The following is a 20351-nucleotide window of genomic DNA, read 5'->3' as shown; positions in this document are numbered from 1 at the left end:
CACGGCAGCTCCACCTGGCAGAAAATGCAGGGACAACAGGAGGCCCCGTTTAGGGGAGAATACAGGGACTTCCCTTCTATGAATGCCGACAAATATCTGTCACCTCAAAGATGCTCAGGAGGTGGTAGGAGGAGACAGGGCCATACATTGAGACTGGGGATCAGGATGTCTGTTGCAGATCAGCCCGCAAAGGCAAGTACTTATTTGGAGAATACTTTTTAATGTACTGTGTTCTTTCATTTGTGGTCAAAAATTTTGGTTCCAGATAACAAGTCTAGATGAGGAACTGTGGCATTCAAGTTAGAGCCAAAGCACCTGATTTTAGGAAAGGAATGATTGAGCACAGTCTTTCTGCCTTTAGAGAATCAGGAAAGTGGGTGGTGGGGAGAGACTTTCTCCACAGGAACCAGAAGATATTGTGATTACATTATTAATTAATTGTTACTAAATTATATATACATATATACCTCCCTTTTAAATTTATCACCAAAATGTAGAAAGTATGAGGAAAAAATGCATGAGCACTTCTCTCATTACTATTGGAAAGTAACAACAAAAATGTAATGTTTTGTTTGTCTTTGTTTTTTTTATTCCCCTCTCAGGTCCGCACCAGTGTCCTACCTGATCACAAGGAGCCAAGAGCAGATGTTGGAGTAAGCAATTTTTTTTGTTGTTGTTGTTAATCAATTTATTTTTTTTCACCTCGTTAGCAGACACAGACACCCAATGAAGAGAAATGGTGTTTTGCCTAACTGCTAAATGGGAGCTGGCAAGCTTTTTTAATAGCAGAAGTTGGGTTAAATGAATAAAAGCATCAAGGCAGGAGTAATAGTCTCAGTGATTGATGTAATCCCGTTCACGTATTTCTTGAAAATCCTTTTCAACTGAAATTATCCTGAGGCAAGTACAACTATCCAGACTCCTGCTACTGCCATACAAGGAATCTGGATAAGATTGAGAGCTTGGAATTGCATTGCCTCAATGAGCCTGGCCTGTCACCATCTGGTTTTCATGTGCAGAGTATAAAAAGTTCTGCTGTAGGAGTTGTCTTTGCATTCACTTTAAGAATAATGTCACAGGTGACATATGGAGGACTTATTTTTCCCTGTAGGTCTGTAGAACTTTTGGGAAGGGTATTGGGATGTCATTTCTGGGTCTGAGAAGGCTAGAACCTCCCAGATAATACGGACCCCTCATGGGGCTGGGAAATGGTCCTGCCAGACTGAATAAAAGACCAAACACCATCTGGTGCAGGTGTCAGAACTATGTCTGCAAGCATTTAAAATACTTGGATTTTTAAATTTTTAGCCTAAGGGTTGACTTTCATGCATTACCAGGGCTTCCTTGGCATAGTTTCCAGGACTTTAGCTAGAGTTTGAAAAATCTGTAGTTCAATCTTAGTGAAATAATCAATGTGTTTTAACTTTTCATGTAGCTCTTAGAGAGACTTTTGTCTTTGGCTAGCTGAGATTATTCGTCAAACTACTCAAGGCACATATCTTAAGATTTATAATTGTAAGTACCCCACTAGCAAAATTACAGAGGAATGTTACTCTGTAATTAGCATTACAGCAGCAGTTCTGTTTAAAGCCTATTTTTCAAGCTTCTCCAAGTCACATGTGCAAAGTTAGATTGGTTTGTAGACTGCCAGTTCAGGCCCCAGGGCAGACTATTTTTATCTAAATCAGTATGAAAAAAGTATTCTCCAGCATTGTTTGAAATTAGACCCCTTGAACATTAGTATAACTCTCTTACTTTGGGTCATGGGATCGTTCATAGTTTTGTTTAATTTTGCAAGTAACTCTGAATTGCATTGTCAGGCAAAGAAAATTTTATTCTAAATAAACAGAAAAATATGAAACAGACAAATAAGTAGAATTGTTTTAGGCCCATGAAATTATTCACCTTTAATTTCATGACCCTGGAGAACTAGCTATGACAGAGATGGTTAGTGGGTACAATGACCAAAGTTCCTAGATTGTATAAGAGAGCAGTGTAATTGCTTCTTAGCCCTGATCATATGAGGACTCTGTCTTAGGGTTCTTATATGGATTTATAGTCCTATTGTGATGCAGAAAGAAGCCCCAAGTGACCCAACCTGTATCAGTTTCATTCCAAATGTCCCTCTCCCTCTTTTCAAATGGTAAGGTTGCAAATGCAAGCACTCAAATGCCATGAAATGCCTGAATAATGGCTGCTATATAGGTGCTGTGCTGCAGAATGTGTTCTTATTTTACCAAGATGGGTACGCTCTTGTAAAATGATAACTAATCTGAGCTAACCATGCCACCGTAGACTTTTAGTGAAGAAACGCTGTCATGTTGACTGATCTAAAAGAAGACAGCACTATCTGTGTTCACTCTAGCAAGGCTGTGCATCACTGTGTGTCACACCTGGACATATTTGTAAAAGTACATGATTCATTTTGGCAGTGAAAACCAACTATGATCTCTGCTTGTATGGCTGTGGTATTTTTCTTCATATATTTTCTATAGGCTTTTTTTCTTCCTTACTTCCAGTTCAGCACTTCCCAAATCCACTGTTTTCTCAGCCTTTCCTAGACTCAGCATGTGTCTTTTTCCCTTTGCTTCTTAAGTGCCAACCAAAGCACAGGAAATCTAGGCTTCTGTCATTGATAGGAATGAGCCATAACTGATGGTTTAGTTTAACAAATTGGAGAGCAGTGTTGGTGCTTACCTAAACAGAGAATTGTGATTTGAACTGTATATTTTATATGCAAGAAAACCTATCTTAGCATAGAGCTTTATTGTTAACATTTAAAGACTAGAAAGCAGGCTGCAGGGTTTTTTCACCAGAGGAAGTTACGCTTCTCAGTAGCAATAAATTCTCTACTCTTTTTCCCCGAATGGGAAATTTGCTCTCTGCATGCAGCCTGTGTTGACTCAGAGCAACTTGATTCTTCTTTAATTTGTATGTCCAAGAACATATATAATTTAGCCTGGAATTTGCCATTCCAACAGTAGAGTAAAATTACTACAACGTAATAAAAACACTTTGTCTTTCTTATCGCTTTCTTGCAAAAATTCAGCATAATCTTATGATTCAGAGCAAGTGATATTGAGTTGTATATTTGGAAGATAAATGCCAGGAAGATGGTTGCAGACTGTTATTTTTTTTCTCGTTGTTCCCAGGGCAAGAATGTTACTGTTGGCCAAGTTGACCAAATGAGATTTTAGCTATGTGCAGTGGTATATGAGCAGAGGTTAACAAATAACTAAAACGCAAAAGAAGATGCATTTGTTTTCCTCTTTGCACTATTTTCTTGATGATGTGTGAAGGTGATTTTGACAGGAGGAAAAAATATAGTGCTGTAGCTTAATTTAACTTCAGACATTCTACTTTCATTAGCTCATTTCTTTGCACTTGTTCTGCAATGAATAGGTCCATCTTACAATGGAAATAAAGGAAACAAGTTCTTACAAGCACTGCCATAAACTAGAGGAATATAACATTTCTATTAATAAACTTGCAGTGAACTCAATGAAAAAACACTTTCTTATCAAATACATTCATATTTGGAATATATAGATGGTAGTGCCTAAGGCTTGAGGAAAAAGCATAGCAAGAAAAACTTTGGTAAAGCACTGAAAACTTAGCATTTCTTGTAATCTAGAAATAAGAAATATAGAAAGAAGATGCAAAATGCAAATGCTTGTACTGAATGAAAATTTTCCTGTGGCTGTACATTTTACAGCCTGTTACTTTGTCAGGTTGTCAGACCAGTCTCAATGAAAAAGAGAGAGGTTCCTGCCCATAAAATCAGAGTTTAACAATTTACTGATAATCATGCTACAGATGCATTAAAAAATTTCTGCGGGATAATGTGTCAAACTAGTATATTGAAATGTAATATTTTTCTAGGTACAAAAGAAAGATTTCCAAGTGTGAGACCAAAAAAAGTAACAAATAAAACTTCAAAAATTAATGGAGATGTTATCTTTTCTTTTTGCTTTGTTTTGTAGCGAAGCTTCCTGGGCTGTACAACTTTTAGAGTAGGAGACTTGGTGAAGTCAAAGGAGCAACAGTTGACCCTTACCCTCAGGTAAGTGTTTTCCTCTGTTGTAAACCATGTTGAATTAATAACCCTGGCATTTCACATCCGAAGAAGAGCAACGAAGCTGGTGAAGGGTCTAGAGAACAAGTCCTGTGAGGAGCAGCTGAGGGAACTGGGGGTGTTTGGTCTGGAGAAAAGGAGGCTGAGGAGAGACTCTCTACAACTACCTGAAAGGAGGTTGTAGCGAGGTGGGTGTTGGTTTCTCCCAAGTAACAAGTGATAGGGTGAGAGGAAACAGCCTCAAGTTGTGCCAGAGGAGACTTAGATTGGGTATTAGAAAAAAATTTCTTCACCAAAAGGATTATTAAATGTTGGGACAAGCTGCCCAGGAAAGTTGCTGAGTCACCATCCCTGAAGGTATTTAAAAGATGTGTAGATGAGGTGCCTAGGGACATGATTTAGTGGTGGACTTGGCAGTGTTAGGTTTATGGTTGGACTTGATGATCTTAAAGGTCTTTTCCAATCTAAATGATTCTATGATTCCTGCTTGACTGTGTTTGAAAGTCTGTATTATTTCAGGTATATTAGATGTCAACTTGAAATGCTTCTATTTTCTATCATGCATAACATCAAAATGAAATACCAATTCTTTAAGTTGGAGCTTTCCATGTGTCAGATTAGAAAAGGATAGTAGTTTTTCGGTGTGATAATTTATAGAAGAATTGCAGGGAACTTGAAGTAGGGTATGTGCTTTCAAAGTTTTCTTTAGAAAGGAGCATAAGGTTCTTGGTTTCATTTGATATGTGTGGTTTAAACTGTACAGTTTGCTGGTTTGGTTACTAGGCATATTTAAAGATGGTGGACCTAATGACTTAAGGCTTCTGTCATGTGGAATTGTTTGCAGTCTCCTAAACTCATTGTTATGTTATAATAGAAGCCAGCAGAGGAACTCTCTAAGACTCCTTTTGGAGTTTTAGAGTTATATGCAGGCAAAGTCAAATGGCGGTGGTGGGGGGTGATGTACGACTACAGTGACACAGGGTACAGAGCTGCAGGAGATTCAGAGCCAGTGTTCAAAAACTAGGGCTGGGCTGAACAGATATTTCTTAAAGCTGTGCAATGAAGAAAATAGTTCAGTTTTCACGCCTGATACTCACTTGCATGGCTTAAGACGAATCAATATACAAATCAAAACTTTTTGAAGGTTAGGGGAAACCTTTTAGGTGGTGATTTTCAGAGTGAATTCATTGGACTTTATATAGTGCAGGGATTTTGTTGAGCTGATTTTTGCAAGCACAACGGAGGCTTATTTGAGATTACTGGGTAAGCACAGTAAGCTTCACGTAGCAACTGCTGAAACTCACCATGTTTCTGTATCGGCACAATTTTGGGAGGAAAGAGGCTGTGACTAGGAAAATTGTGACACTGGTATATGTTCTGCCTGGGATATTGTATGTAGGTGCTGTAGAAAAGTTGTGTCACATTCTTTATCCTGTGCACATGAAGCCAGCCTGGATTTGGCTGAAGGCCCAAATTACGACCTATTCAGCGATGTTGTGGTACTGTCACTATGTCAAGGACACTGTATTCTTTCTGAAATGGAAACTTCTTGAAGTATTTTGGTTTTATTACTGCACCTGCCTTCCTATTCTAACAGTGTGTGTGTTAACACTAACTATAGTGTTAACTATAACTACTAAGTCTAACAATAACTGTGTGTGTGTAGTTCACAGGGCAAAGTTAACAAAATGCCTTGATTTTAATTTCTTCCAAACACAGAAAATGCCATGCCTAACAAGCAGATAATTTTGTCTTCTAACAAACAAAACTGATCAGACAAAATGTGAACTGACTACTCTCTGTGGAAATGTACAGCTAGATAAACAAATACCACCTTAGCATTTGGAAGAGTCTGTTCTTACACAATTTCAAATTGTCTCAGGTTCTTTTGACAAACTTTGCCTCTCTGACATATTGAAAACTTGATCTGAAAGAATGCCTCTGACAGGTACCATAATAATTGACAGGATGTAAAGTTTCAGGGAATTTTGAAAAGAATAAGTATTTTGTATCTAATCCATCTCATTTGTAAACAGAAAGTTCAGATAGATAACTAATAAGCAATAGATGAGTTTGCCAGGTTAGTTTCAGCTGAACTTCTAAGCCTTATCAGATTTGCATTTAATCAATATTTTTAGTCTTGTATGTCCTCTGTGCAGCTAACACTAGAAGACAAATATTATACCAATTCAAATTAATTTGCAGGTACATTAAATGATAGGGTTTGGTTGGATTTTTTTTGAAAACAAAAAAATCCTAACCTTTTACATGTGGGATTCCTGATTATGGCTCTTCAGCAACACAAAATCAGTAGAAATGATCCACGTTTCTTCGGTGGCAGTTTAACCAGAGGGGTCTAGTAATCTAAACTTGCTTTCCTCTAATTGCCCCATTATATTAGTAACCCTCAGGAGAATAGGGGATATACCAAGGGACTTGTCAGAGCATGCAATTCTATTTAATTCTTGTTGATACACTTTGGATGGGAGTTTACCAGGGAGTGCCTGTGATTGAGATACTCCTTTGTTAGATCTGAAATAGAGATTTAAGGATCCGGAAATAGCTCTGTGGTGTGCCCTGTAAATATTGGTGTAATTATAGAATCTGGTTACTTTTTCGCTTTTTTTTTTCCAGTTATTATGTCTTGCCATTGTCTTTCTAAGGTACAATGTAGAAATATAAAAGTGTTTTTAAAGGAATATTCTTGTATTTTTCTCAGTTATTTTGTGGAGGGCTGGCATACATCTACAATTCCTTACTGTTGACAAACTGTGGTCTGCTTTTTCCCTTTCCCCACTGTCGTACCTTAATAGTGGTTAGGGACACAAGTTACAAAACCTCTGCAAAAGAGGTTTTTATTTTGATTGTCCTTTCTTCTCTATAAAGGTGCCCTAAACTGATAGCTGAGTGTTTCTTGGAGACGTATACACCTATATCTAGTCATCCAAACCTGAACAGGTCAATTTGTAGAATTGCTTCAATGCTGACAATGTACACAACTGATGTTGGCAGAGGAATATAGTTACTACAGACTTGGGATTGTACTTTTCAATATGAAGTTTATAAAACCAGAAATGCTTTCTATAGACTTGAATGTTTCATTCTGCAATGGTAATGCAATGTCACTTGCTTCCAGCTTTCCTATAGGGCTGTGATGATGAACAGGATAAAATGGGCTATTGAATAATACAAAAGCCATATTCAATAGCAGAATATTTCTTAATATTGACTATCTGTTGCAGTGTATCTAATTTGAAAAAAAAAATAGCAAGCATACATCCTATTTCTTTGTAAATGAGTTAGGTATACTAATTGCTATTTTAGTAAATAATACTGATTTTTTTTTTTAGTTGATTTACATTTTAAGTTCAGTTTAGAGGGTCACTTTGCCATGCCTTTCTTTTAAGAACAGTGTAAAGTGGTTTTTTGCTTGGTTGAGGTCCACGGCCTTTTGTAAAGGGCTAGCAATTAGTAATTCCATTAGCTGCTTCCCCTGTATTTGCCCTGTTTCCAGGAAGGTCCTCTTTAGCTTGGGTGATTTTGGTATGATTTCCAGTAAGTTATATGTAAGAAGCAGCAAAGGAAAAAGATAATAGTGCTCTTTTGTGCTCTCTGTAAAAATAAGGCCCATCTGTCTGAGACACTCCTCTTAGTAGACAGTACGAAAGTGTAAGTAGGCTACTTCAATATAAAACTAGGGTAGTATCAATACCACTCAGATCCTTTGGCCTCTGTAAGCAGGAACTTTATAGTGATGGAGCTAACCATACAAAAACAAGAACTAGGATGGAGTGCATGAATTATACAGATTATCGGAGAGAATGTGCCTGTGGATGTCTGTCAATCGTGTACCATACAGACTTTCTTTAAACATGTAGCTGTACTTGACCTCTTGGACAACATCTGTTTGTCTATCAACCTTCTTTCTTTTTTAGTTGTCTTATTTTCATTAATCTTGGGCAGGACCAAACCTATTTCCTTTAAATAAGGGAGATAAACTATAGTTATTTTTGGAAAGTTCAAAAAAATAACTCCAAGACTCCATTAAAGAAAGTCCTGTCCACATCCCCCACCCCCCAACTTCCCTCCCTCCTAACACTGTCCTCCAAGCACCTTGTAGTTATGTGGTCCAGAAGACACGTAACTGCACCTCAGTAGCAGTTACATTCACAATGTTTAACTAACTAGAGAGAATTTGAAAGCAGCACATTAATTTTTGCATACGTTTATGTACATATAACTTTGGTAGCAAATGATGACTATAAAATACTATATATTTTGCTGCTTTTCCCTATTAAAATTCAGTACAAGTCTGCCTACAACTAGATTTACTTGGTCTCCATCCTGAAATTTTCTTGGCTGCTTCATGTCATGTCATCCACCCCAGGAAGCAGGTGAACAACAGCTTGACTTTATAAGCCGGGCAAATCTCCCATACAGTTGAGGTGAGACTTGTTTTGACATGACGCTTAAAGTACATGAAGCTTAGTACATTACAATGGTGAAAACTGAGAAAGAATTGAACAGTGCAAAACTTTGTTTATTTACCTTAGAATGTAACAGAACGTTATTTACCAGTGGACTTGTTTAAAAATGGTATTGATTGCAATAGGCTCCACTGTGAATTCATGGAATAAACATTTCTATACCATAGTTTTGTGCTTGCATATTTCAAAATATATTGCGTCAGTGGAGAAAATAATTCTATGATGATCTGTATGTTAATCTGTACTAATCACATATATTGTGTATTATGCATTGGAGAAAGGGGCTACCTGGTAGACTGGAAGTCATACAGTTTGCTTTTCAGGCAGTCACCCACTTAGTCATCTATAATTAACACAGCTATGCAAATACAGAGTCTGTTTCTCTTTTTCTTTGCGTTCTTGAGCCTTTTTTTTTTTTTTTTTTTGAAAGAAAGGTATGGCCATGGGAACCAATTAGCAGGCCTAAATTTGCATATTCAACGCACAGCAGTGAGACTTGATGAAAACAGCATTGGAGGCAAATGGCTGCTATACTTAGTCCATCTAGCTCACTTGCTTTTCCATTGCCAACTTGTTACCCTCTTTTTCTCTGGATGCCCGGGTCACCCTTTTATTGACAGAAGTATTAAGGTGGGCACGTACTGCTGCTGCTCATGATGGTGCTGGCTAGCTCCTTCTCTCACATTTGAAGAAACTGATACTGACTTGGTGATCCTTAAGGATTTGGGATGGTAAGGAAATCCATGTGTATAATAAATTTTAAATTAATATTAGAAGCATTAGTAAGTAACTGTTGTTTTAAACCTGAGCAGATCTCATGATGGCTTCAAAGATCTCTGGGTTTGGCTCAGTGAGTAGAACAATATTGCCTTTAACACTGATAAAGTAGGTTTTTTTAAAGTTCACAACACACTGTTTCACTCAGAACAACCTCTGCAAGCCTCATCAGAAGATGGTGTCCTTGGTGACTCCAGTTTAGGTGAGTGCGGGCTGGCTCAGGATTACGGCTGTGGTAGGTGGAGTGAGCGCTGCAATATGCAGTCATGTTGCACTGGATGGTTAGGGATGGGCTGAAATTTGCTGCCGAAGCCTGCATCCTATGACACTAGATTCTAAATCCGGTTTAGAAATTACTCTTCTAACACTTTTTCTCCTTTTCATTGGTCGTATTCCAGATTGCAGATGCTCCGTGAATAGATATCAGGTGATTAGTGCTCCTTATCCCAGACTGCTAAAAAAAAAAAAAAAAATCAGGAATTTTCCAACTCCACGAGCCAGCTAGAGTTGAGGCTGTATAAGGGTTTCTTCACGTTGACACTTTTTTTTTATTCTTATCACTGTGTTCCCCATCCCTGCTGTCCCTATGCAGGTTTGTCAAGGTGCAGTCCTTCGTCCTGTGGGTCTGTAGTATCTCTTGTCTCATGACTGTAAGCAGTTTGATGCAGGGAGAGTCTTCATTGCACCATGTGAGTGCAGAGTGCGCTTTTCATCTTTATTAAACTACAGCAAATAAGCTGATTCTATCCTAATGCATTATGAAGTATCCTAAAACCAATTAATTAGTCTCCTGATGCTCTGTTGAACAGTGTGTCTGTGTGATGGTCTCTTCCTGTCTGTCCAGGCAAATGCCATGAAGTGTATACATATATATGTGTGTGCGTGCACAATACTGTTTCTGCAAGGTAAAATAATATAGATTTTTATTTTATTTAAGTGTGGTCACTACGCTTTTTTTATTTTTCCCGCTGCATCACTTCTGTTTCTCACTTTTTATTTCCTTTCAAGCAAAATTTTAATCTCATGAAGTTGCTTGAAAGTTTTAAATGCATGACATGCCTGTTGTTTGAAGACTCATGCACCAGTGGTATATTAAATTCACAGTGTCTGACACAGTTAATCCCTGGATGTTTATAGAGCTCTTTGTTGATTTCTGTGCCTGTAGCATTCAAAAAGAAACTTCAGATTTTTTTGTTTTTTAAATTGTGTTTTCATGTTTCCATCTGGAAAGATAAGAGAAATGGAGGAAGGAGTACAAATATAAAATGCAACAGTCCCACTGTTTTAGTTTTTTTCTGTTGCATAACTTTCTCTTGCAGGTACTGCATGTTTCAGATTATAATATTACATATGTATTAGACCAGAACAAGAGTGATTTTGAGAAGAAAATCACTGAAAAAAATTGATATAAAGTGAAATTAGATCAATCATATTTTTTTAAACCTGTATGGAGAAAGCTTCTAAATATGTATTGCTACTCGTGCAGGCAAGCAGTGCTGTGCTCACTGCCGTACTGAGGCCAAGCCTCTAATAACAGCAACAAGGGGGAATATTTAGTGTTCTAAAGAAAGGGAGATGAGGACTGAGAAAGTGTAACTGGCATTTCCATTTTTATTTTGTTTTAACTTAGCAACATGCCTTGTTGTCTTGTATCAGTTCATTTGCAAATTGAGCTCCGTTTTGCTCAACGTTTGTTTATACTCTTAGTTTACCCTGATGTAATTTTAAATCATATCTGGTTTATGTAGGTCAGTCTCAGACTTGCAAGTCTCTTTGGCCTTAGAAACCTGTGTTCTCTAAAGAAAGGATGGGTAGGATTTTACTTCTGGAAGTCAAATGAATCCAACGTTTTCCTTTCAGACCAGGATAACAGCAAAGTGCTGTTGCATATTTAAGTCAGCCTGGTAATGAGGTTGTCCACTTGACACTTTGATCAGGACACATTAAGCTGTTGAAAAATTTTCAGTCTTACAGCCTCACATTTACTCTGATTTTTAAAAGTATATGTGGTTTGCTAACGTATGTTGCATTCCCTTTCTCCTTGGAAATGCTATAGTGCATTTGTTGAGGTCACCTAGTTTGCATGCTGGTTTGACACAGGAAGGAGAAAACAAATGCTGTCAGACCACTGAGCAGTAGCAACTCAGCGGAACATCCTTCATTCAAGACGCTTACGTTGTTCTCATGCATTTCAAAATTATTATGTATTTTTGCTCATAAACACCCCTTGGACATTGAACTCTTCTTCCTCATTACTGTTCGTTTGTATACTTTGTTAATTAACGTACACTTTTTTGGTTGCAAGGCTATCTGGAATTGGTTCATTTTTAATTGTTCTTTATTGTCAGTAATGAATTTGGCTTAGAGCAAATGAAGTAGTGACAATATGAAGAATTATGTGTATTTTACAAGATTTTATACAGCAGCATATTTAATTTGTATAGTTGCAAGATGAGTGTATTCTACTGTCACATATTAAAGCATAATGGTTTGCAACCAAAATAATTATTTCAGTTTGAAGCTTGGGGTTAGCTATGTTTTGAGACTTTACTGTAAAAAATGAAAGTTTTGATTTAGCATGATAAATAAGTGTCCGTGCCTGAAAAGGCTAACGTATGTGCTTAACTATAGTCAGTGTAAAGAGCTGGCATACTCTGACTTAATTAAGGCCCTATACTGCATGCAGAAATACAGCTTATGTGAAATCATGGGAGCTCAACGCAGAGGCAGGGTCCTCCCGCCTGGGACATGAGCAAGTGCTCTGGGGAAGCCTGGGCACGGCAGAAGGGCAGCACGGCAAGGCTGTGCTGGGAGAGCAGGAGGCAACACGGGTCGGGTCAGGGCAGTGCTGCTTGGCAGAGTTGGCGCTGGGGCCCTACCTCCGTGAGGAACCGCTCTGTGCACAGGATGGGCTGCGCTCGGGCCCCAGTCTGTCTTTCTCCTGGTTAGTGACATGAGGAGAAGGGTGTTTGGGGGATTTTTCCTTCCTTTACTAATGTAACACGAGGACTAATTTTTGAAGTTCTGGAAGGGTGTCTGTACCGACAGGGGTTTTGGTGTTTTCCTGCAGCGAGGATTGCCCTAGGAACGTGGCAGTTTTTAATGGAAACACTTTTTTCTAATGTTGCTGTTTCTGACAGTCTTTTTTTCTTTTTTATTGCCAGCCCTCTAGTCCCTATTCCTTTGTCCTGCTTCATCACTTTTGTGGTGGTTCAGCCCCTGCCGGGGTCTGAGACCACTCGGCCGCTACCCCTCCCCCACAAAGGGAGTGAAATACAAAGCCCCAAGACTGAAATAAGGAAAGGTTTAATACAATAGTGCAATAGCAACACAACCAACAACAACAATAACAGTAATAGTGATAGCAATGAACAGAGCAAAATAGCTACCAAATACAGCAGTTTGAAGCACGATGTACAAAACCACGAGTGCACCGCGCTCCGCGCCAGGAAAATGTGACCTGTCAGGATGTGACATCCTCATGGTATCTGAATAACCCGGCTAGAGCTCCCCCCCCACTGCTGGGGAAACTTAACCCTATCCTGGTTAAACCAGGACAACTTTTCATATTCAATTTTGAGATCATACACAGTATTGCCCCAAACCCATTTGTTTTCATTCTTCATCCTTTCTGTGCTTTTGTAATTCTGCTGAACTTATTCTCGGCATTTCATTTTGCCAATTTTTGCTTGGTGGCTGTTGTTACACTTTCATCATTATTATTAAAAGATCTGTCACCTTTCCTTCCTTTCAAAAAATTTAACTGTTCAGAATAAGCCAGGGGAGATAGACTGTGCCATTGACCTTGGTGTTTTGCTACCAGTGAGGGCTGAAAGACCAGTCAGTATATTTTTTGAGTTTAAACCCTTGTTTCTTCCAAAAAATAGTGAGCAGTACTCTTTTTTTGGAGATGTAAATCTGAATTGCTATTTATTTTTGCTTAGTTGGAAGTAAACTATTTGCAGGGATGATAATAAAGGAATTCACCTGGAACTGTATTATCTTCTCCCATACAGTTAAAGAAATAAGACTGATTTTGAATAATTACTCTGCAGAGGGACTACAAAGGGAAAAGTGATATTCAGATTATTTTCATTATTTTGGTTTAGCAGGAGGTTTATTAATATACTGAGCATGTCCTTTCTTCGCAGATTATGTTAGGAGACAAAGCAGTATACTGTGTAGTGAGATTGCAGGTCATAAGTGGGATATTGGTGCAATATGTTACAGCCCTTTCTCTGACAGTCCACAGACAGAATAATATCTAGAATGAAAACTTTGCAGTGTTCATGAATTCTTCCACCACTTGTAGCACTTACCCATCCTCAGTTTCATGATGAAAACTTTCATTGCTAGAAAGAATTTGGAGAAAATACAATATGCCTTATTGTTAACATTTGCTTTATGATTGCAAATAATGAGTTCAATACAGGTGACTGCAGCTATACAGAGTGGAGAAGGGACTAAACGTTTACTGACAGTATTCTTACTGAACAAATGTGATGCTGCAGATAACCTAATGTCATGGGGTTTTTTTCCAGGACTTCTGATGGTGGAAAGACGGTTGGTACCATTGAAGTCAATCTTGTGAAGATGGGAGAGCTAGAGGATGGGGAAACGGACCACATCACAACAGACACCCAGGATCAAAAGGTAGAAACTAAGTTCATTGCAGAAACAATGGTCAGCTGAACCAAATGCCTAAATCACTAATTCCAAATTGGGTTAAGGATTTACTAAAAAATTTCTGGAATAAAGTACCACGTACACTTAATTTCCCTAAACTAAAAATAGTTTTTCATGAAAATGTACAGAGTAATACTCTATTCTCAGTTTCCTAGTCCCTCCTCTTCTTTAGGAAAAAAAAAAAAGAGCTGATTTTGACCTCAACTGACCATATTTAATCAGTCCCAATCAAAAAACTGTCCATAGAGTTGCCATAAATCTGACTTCTTTTTCCCTTGGACAGTTCCTCTGTTTTCTGCCCTTGAAGTCCTGTTCACGTGGATTTCTATGTGCAACCTGTGCCCACAATACTGAAAACCTGGAAAGAATGGCAGACAGGCAAGCCAAAGAAGAGGTGAATCCTCTTGCAAAGGGGCAGGTTCAGCTGCACTTCATGGGAGCACATGGTGGGGAAAAATCAACGGGAGGGATGCTTCAACAATCTCAGAGTGCTAGTACAGGAGAGTGTTGTCCAGAGGGTGTATGTAGGGATTCTAAGCTGGGGTGCTCATGGTGTGGGATAAGAGGAAGGATAGAAGGGCTCGGAAAGAGCAAAAATGGTCTTAAGTAGACAGGTTGTTGCAGGCAAAAGTGGTGGAGACTGGAGCTGGAACTTACATGGGAGGAGTGGATTTGAGAGGAACGGAGAACCAAAGGAGGGAGGGTGGAATGGATGGGCTCTCCATACAATGACAAGAGGTGTGGTCTTGGGAGAGATTCGGAAATGACTGCTCAGACCAAGGAAATCAGCGTTTGAATGATTTGCAGTTAACAAAAAAGGTCTTTTTAACTGGCTCCCTGACTGATGACAACTGACATAACTGTATAGAGTTGCCTCCTCCTGGTATGTCTGCCTCTGCAGCCCCATTCTCAGTGGCAGAATTTTTACAGCCCTAATACTATGGTGTATTGCTATACACGATGGTGTATTCTGTTCTTCACGAAAGAAAACAATTTTAGATAACGCTACAGGCAATGTAAAATTAAGGACTGCATTTTTCTGTTTGGAAGTAACATATAAGAATATATTTTTGGAGAAAAGGGCATTGTTCTGAATATAATCTTTTCTGCTCGGCCAACACAGTCTGCTTTTGGGCCAAACTCTGAGGAGAGACTTTACGCTTCTTTATTCACCATTCTTCTCAAAGGACTTCAATGCCCTTTTAAAACAATGGACCAGTGGTATCAGTTCCAAAGAAGCCAACAAATGCTGTGAAATCTTTCTGGTTTTGTATTAGAAAAATTCCACAAGATATGCGACATGAACCGTTTTTTCAGCCTTTCATTTTGCTTTTCTTCCATTTCAAAATGTGGGATGAGACTTCTTATAATTATTTGAGATGTAGTTAATGACCTGTGTCTAGCCTGGTGGAGCCAGAAGGCTTTAACAGCATCTTTCTAGGGGGTTCTAATACTTGTCAAGAAGGACCAGCCTTGTGACACCTATATTTTCTGTGGTCTTTAAAGGAGTCCTTACTTTTTATGGATTAGTTTCATCATGGAGTCTTGGTTTCTATGTTCATAGTGAGGATGCAATTGTGAGAATGTAGAGTTATTGAATTACTTCAAAGAAGTAAACTCTGAATTAGGTTTGCTAACTCATTAGATAAACTATGTGCAGGGAATTCATTATGGAAGAGAAGGTGATAGTTAAATTCAGTCTGACATATCAACTGGTAGAGAGCACATCATATCTTGCTCTTTGCTTCAAGCTCTGCAGTAGAACATCTAGAACCTGGGGAAGCCCTGGAAACAGAACTCCCTATCACCTTTAGAGGCTATCTGTTGTTTTGGGTTTTTTTTCTGACTGGTGGAGGAGGAACATTAAAAGTATACTTCCTAGTACATTTAACATAGTTTTACACTGGTTGATTTCTCCATAAACTTTTTATACTTTTATACACTAATCCTATCAAAGTAATCTTCCAATTCACTTGTATAACAAATTACTTTAATCACAAACCACAAGCGCATTTTAAAGACTTTTTATACTTCCTACTTTTCACTTGTTTAAAAATTCATGGAGTGCTTTCTGACACTGTGCATGTGAAAACTGCCTTGTCAAAAGAAACCTCTCTGAAAGCACAGAACTTGTCAAAAATTATTTTAACCTCTGCCATTGTATTGGTAGGAAACGTTTCTGTTTTATTATAGAATAGCTGTTCATATTTTGCCATTTTCTCTGCTATAATTCTGGTTGTGTTACAGTATATTGGAAGAGAAATATAACAAGAATAAAGTAAATTATAATTAAGGGTTGGGAAGTTACATTATCAGTGATGATTTTTCTTTATGCGATTTATAAACTGCTATGAATTTCCTTGTAGCACCTGAGTATTATATTTGTGCTTGCATTTTTTTTGTAGTGTGCATTGGTTCGTGAATGTACAGCCACTGAAGGCATAAGTGGTAAAGACAACCTGCCTTCATTAAATGCAGGTAAGTATTCTAACATCCATAAAAGATGCAATGCTATGTCTGATCCTGAAGAAATCACAAAGATTTGGGACAGAGCTCTTAGAAGACTCTTCAAATGCTGAATATTTTTTTAAGTTTAATATTTTAATGTTTTATACGTATTTGACAGTATCATTTTACTGAGAAACGTGAGGAAAACTTTCAGAAATGTATGTCAATTATGCTTCCTGAAACACTGCTAAAATCTCCCACTTCTTTACTGTTCAATGATTTTCAAGACTGTCGGTGACTTCAGTGGGCAAGGAATTAACCTCATAAGTTTTTGTCATGTCATTGCATGACATTCTGTTAAAGTAATTTTGCATTATTTGTAACTGAATACCCTGGAGAACTAATCTCTCTAATAGCTGATGAAGTGACAATTTCAGCTCGATCTGGAAACTATGTGTCCTAAAGTGAATGAAGCTGTTGGCAAGGCATTCTCAATTCTAGGTCAACTCTGGGCTTGAGTGTACAGTGTTGAACTAGATCTATTTCTCTTTCATTATACTGAGAAATACTACATGCTGATATGCTGCACCGTAAAAGTTTTATTAGCCCAAGTTTATGAATCTCCATTACTCTGCAGTAACAATGTCACAAATAAGTTATATGGGTCGTCTGAAACCACAGAGCTGTCAAGAATTTGGTGTATTTGCTGCATACAGTTGAGGAGAAATGTTACTGAAGTTTTAAAACCTTTTAAAACCTTTACTGAAACTTTTTCATATGACTTCACTGATAGGGCAGACTTATTAGACTAGCTGTGCAGCCTGAAGGAAGCACTAGAAACCTCCAAAAAATAGGTTTTCCCATGTATGTATGAATGCTGTAATTTTTTTCTGTGATTTGTTGAGACTAGATCAGAAGCAGGGAAAGATTTCTTCTTCAGAGCTGCCATTTCTTTTCATCAGTTCAATGTGAGACTAGATGTGTTTGTGGAAAAGGTATTAATGGAAAATTACTAAATGCACAGGAACTACATCTGGCTCTGGAAATTCCTGAGCTGAAAATAACTGGAGGCAGGGGGAGTATCATGCATCACTAGGTATCTTACTTATGGCTCTTCTTGGAGACAAGATACAGAGCCAGTTGAATGGTTTGGTCTAACTCAGTGCAGCCATTCTTTGATTCTGATTCTGTACGTCATACAAATAAGTGAACATTTCTTTAATGTCATTAAAGAAATGACATTTCTGTTCAGAGAAAATGTGATTCACAACTGATTTTTTTCGATTTGCTGACTACATTGGGTGGGTTGATTGGGGTTTTTTGTTGAGTTTTTTTGGATGAGGAAATGCTGTAGTTTAGGGAATGTATTTTGTTGGAACTTCCAAGGTCAGTTTTATGAATAATGAAGCCTAGATCACTTTGTTATGAGTATTTGCACATGATTCTACAGTATATCTAGACAGCACTTAACAGTTCTACATTTATTGTTCTCATATGCAAACACACAAAATAAAACCAAAACCCCCACCCCACCCAACATTGTTAGGATTTTTAAAGTCAAACATACTATGGAGGTTTTTGTAATTTTTTGTTTTTGAAAAGAGTTGAGAGGAAAGAGCAGAACTGCAAATGCATATGCAAGAAATGACAGCATGCAGGATATTGGAAAGAGTTTTCAGTCACAGGAAGCTTGTTCTAATAAATACTTATTCTTCAGTCTGTTTCCTGTACTTGTGACTTCCTCTTCTCATCCCAGCATTGCTCCCACCTCCCTGCTGACACCTGGCACTAGTTCCAGGTTTTGTCAGTCTCACTCTTTTTTTCATTAAATACCCAACTTATTTTCTAAGAAAATTTTAGCTTTGCCCAACTAGTCAGACTTCTTCCCCAGGATGCCTCCATGACTGGTCTTCATATGGATCAAAGCTCTCTGCGTTGCCTGGAGACTGGCTTTCTCATATGCTGCCCTTAAGTGTATTGTACCACACACTAGCTCTGCCCAAAAACATATTCATACACTCTGTATCAATGACATGTGCATGGTTTTGTTGATATTAGAAGTTGGGAAGGATGCAAGAATTTTCAATAAAGGTAGACCCTTAGTGCATGTATGAGGTGTTAAGTTCAAGTTTTGCGTTTTTACATACTGAGATTTCTTTCCCAAGGCTTATGTCATTGTCAGATCTGGATGGATTGCCATGGATATGGTAAAATGCACATCTCTGTAAAAGATTTACTGTCAGAATTCAAGTTTATAAAGCACAGAACTTTCTATTGCAGATTTCTGGCCTCATTCTATGCAGCTGGACCACCTAAACTGAAAATTTAAAAAAATAATCAGTTTAAGCCAGACAAATTTTGGTGTGGCAAAATTAGAGGCAATCAAAACAAGCACTGAAGGGAAAGGAACAATATTAGTAATGTGGTAGAAGTATATTAGAGGCAACATGATAACATCAACATTGTCTGCACTACTTTTCCTGCTGTGCACATACAGAATTATCTACAGTACATTATGTATTCCATATACATATGTATTACAACACTGTACACATGTACTTAAAAGATTTCAGGTTCTTTTTCTCTCATGTTGTTTATCAGGCCTTAAAAACTATGAAACTGAAAAAATACCCCAATGTGAATCTTTAAGCCTGTAGGCATAGATGCACATTGGCATTCTTCCGAAATTTAAATCTTAATATAAGGAACTCGCAGCCCTCAAGTGAGTTATGAAGCACTTATTGAGTGAGTGGGAGTGGGTATCATATTTCACAGAGGCTTAACACTATTCCATTTATACCCCAAGAGATTGAATTTATATGTCTCAAATTTCAGTTATTTATTCATAACACTGGAGAGTTTGTCAATTGTTTGCATGTAAACATATTGCGCTTTACAATAAAAAAGCAAATACAAGTAACTGAAATTAAGCAGAAATTAAACAAGTTGAAATTATTCTTCCTGAAATGATATGCATACTACACCTATGCTACAAAGACAGATATAAATAGAAACACTGTTAGTAAATTAGTATATGGCAGCGGTGTGCTTTGATCTATGTTCAGTAGGGAACAGAAATGAAAACAGAGTATTCAATCTTTTATTAATTTTTTATTTGAGTTGCAGGGGAAGCAGTGTGAAGGGTATTGCATGGAATGAAAAGCACAGAAATCTTTACATTTAAAAATGAGAATGTCCAAAAATATGGATGGTTAAATATATGGCCATTGTCTTTTATGCTGCATGCTATAGAGAAGGGGTCTTAAAATGGTTTTTTCTCTTTTTAACCCCTGCAGTTCATCTGGATATTTTGTTTTTCTTTTTTCTCAGTGCCTTTCATGATCACTGTCTAAATACATGAAGAATTACCTTTATGAAACTTTCATTCATTTTAATAACTACTTTTTAAAAAAGCCAAATCTAGTCTTGCCATTCTTACTGTTTGGGTGGTTTTACATGCCTTCTAGGTTTCTTTTTTAAACAACTTGTTGTAATTAAAAAACAATTATAATTGTAATTGGAAAGGAAAATACATCTGAGATTTTTATGGCATCACATGACTTCAGTAGTTATCTTTATAAGAAAAACATAAAATACTGTGCGGCTCCTATTGACAATCTCAAGCTTTAGCAATACTGCAAATGGGAATTATTTGGATTCCTTGTGAAAATAAAATTCCCAGGCTTTTTTTTTGATTTTGTAAATTAAATTGGAGAGATGTTTTGGCCCTTTTTTAGAACTTGCAGCACACTTGAGATTATCCCCATCTGAAAATTCAGACTTGGAGGTAGTACCTGAAGAGTAGTTTAATAATTAAAATCACAACTTTGGATCCACATTTTCAAAATGATTCTTAGTCTCCCTTGCTATCATGCTGC

The 20351-nt window shown here is 37.6% G+C and overlaps 1 protein-coding gene across 8 annotated transcripts in view; it reads left to right on the top strand.

Moving 5' to 3' along the window:
- The window catches only part of INPP4B (inositol polyphosphate-4-phosphatase type II B), a 333478-nt gene that overhangs the window by 197680 nt on the left and 115447 nt on the right, over window positions 1–20351 (top strand). For all 8 annotated transcript variants that reach the window (XM_074867373.1, XM_074867378.1, XM_074867376.1 and 5 more), the window contains 4 exons: window positions 603–653; window positions 3984–4063; window positions 13881–13992; window positions 16431–16503. In XM_074867373.1, coding sequence (XP_074723474.1) covers window positions 603–653; window positions 3984–4063; window positions 13881–13992; window positions 16431–16503 — 316 coding nt within the window. The remainder of the gene's footprint in view (window positions 1–602; window positions 654–3983; window positions 4064–13880; window positions 13993–16430; window positions 16504–20351) is intronic.

The sequence above is a fragment of the Strix uralensis genome, chromosome 4 (assembly GCF_047716275.1).
Source record: "Strix uralensis isolate ZFMK-TIS-50842 chromosome 4, bStrUra1, whole genome shotgun sequence".
NCBI lineage: Eukaryota > Metazoa > Chordata > Aves > Strigiformes > Strigidae > Strix > Strix uralensis.
This window is presented reverse-complemented; position numbering and strand designations above follow the sequence as displayed.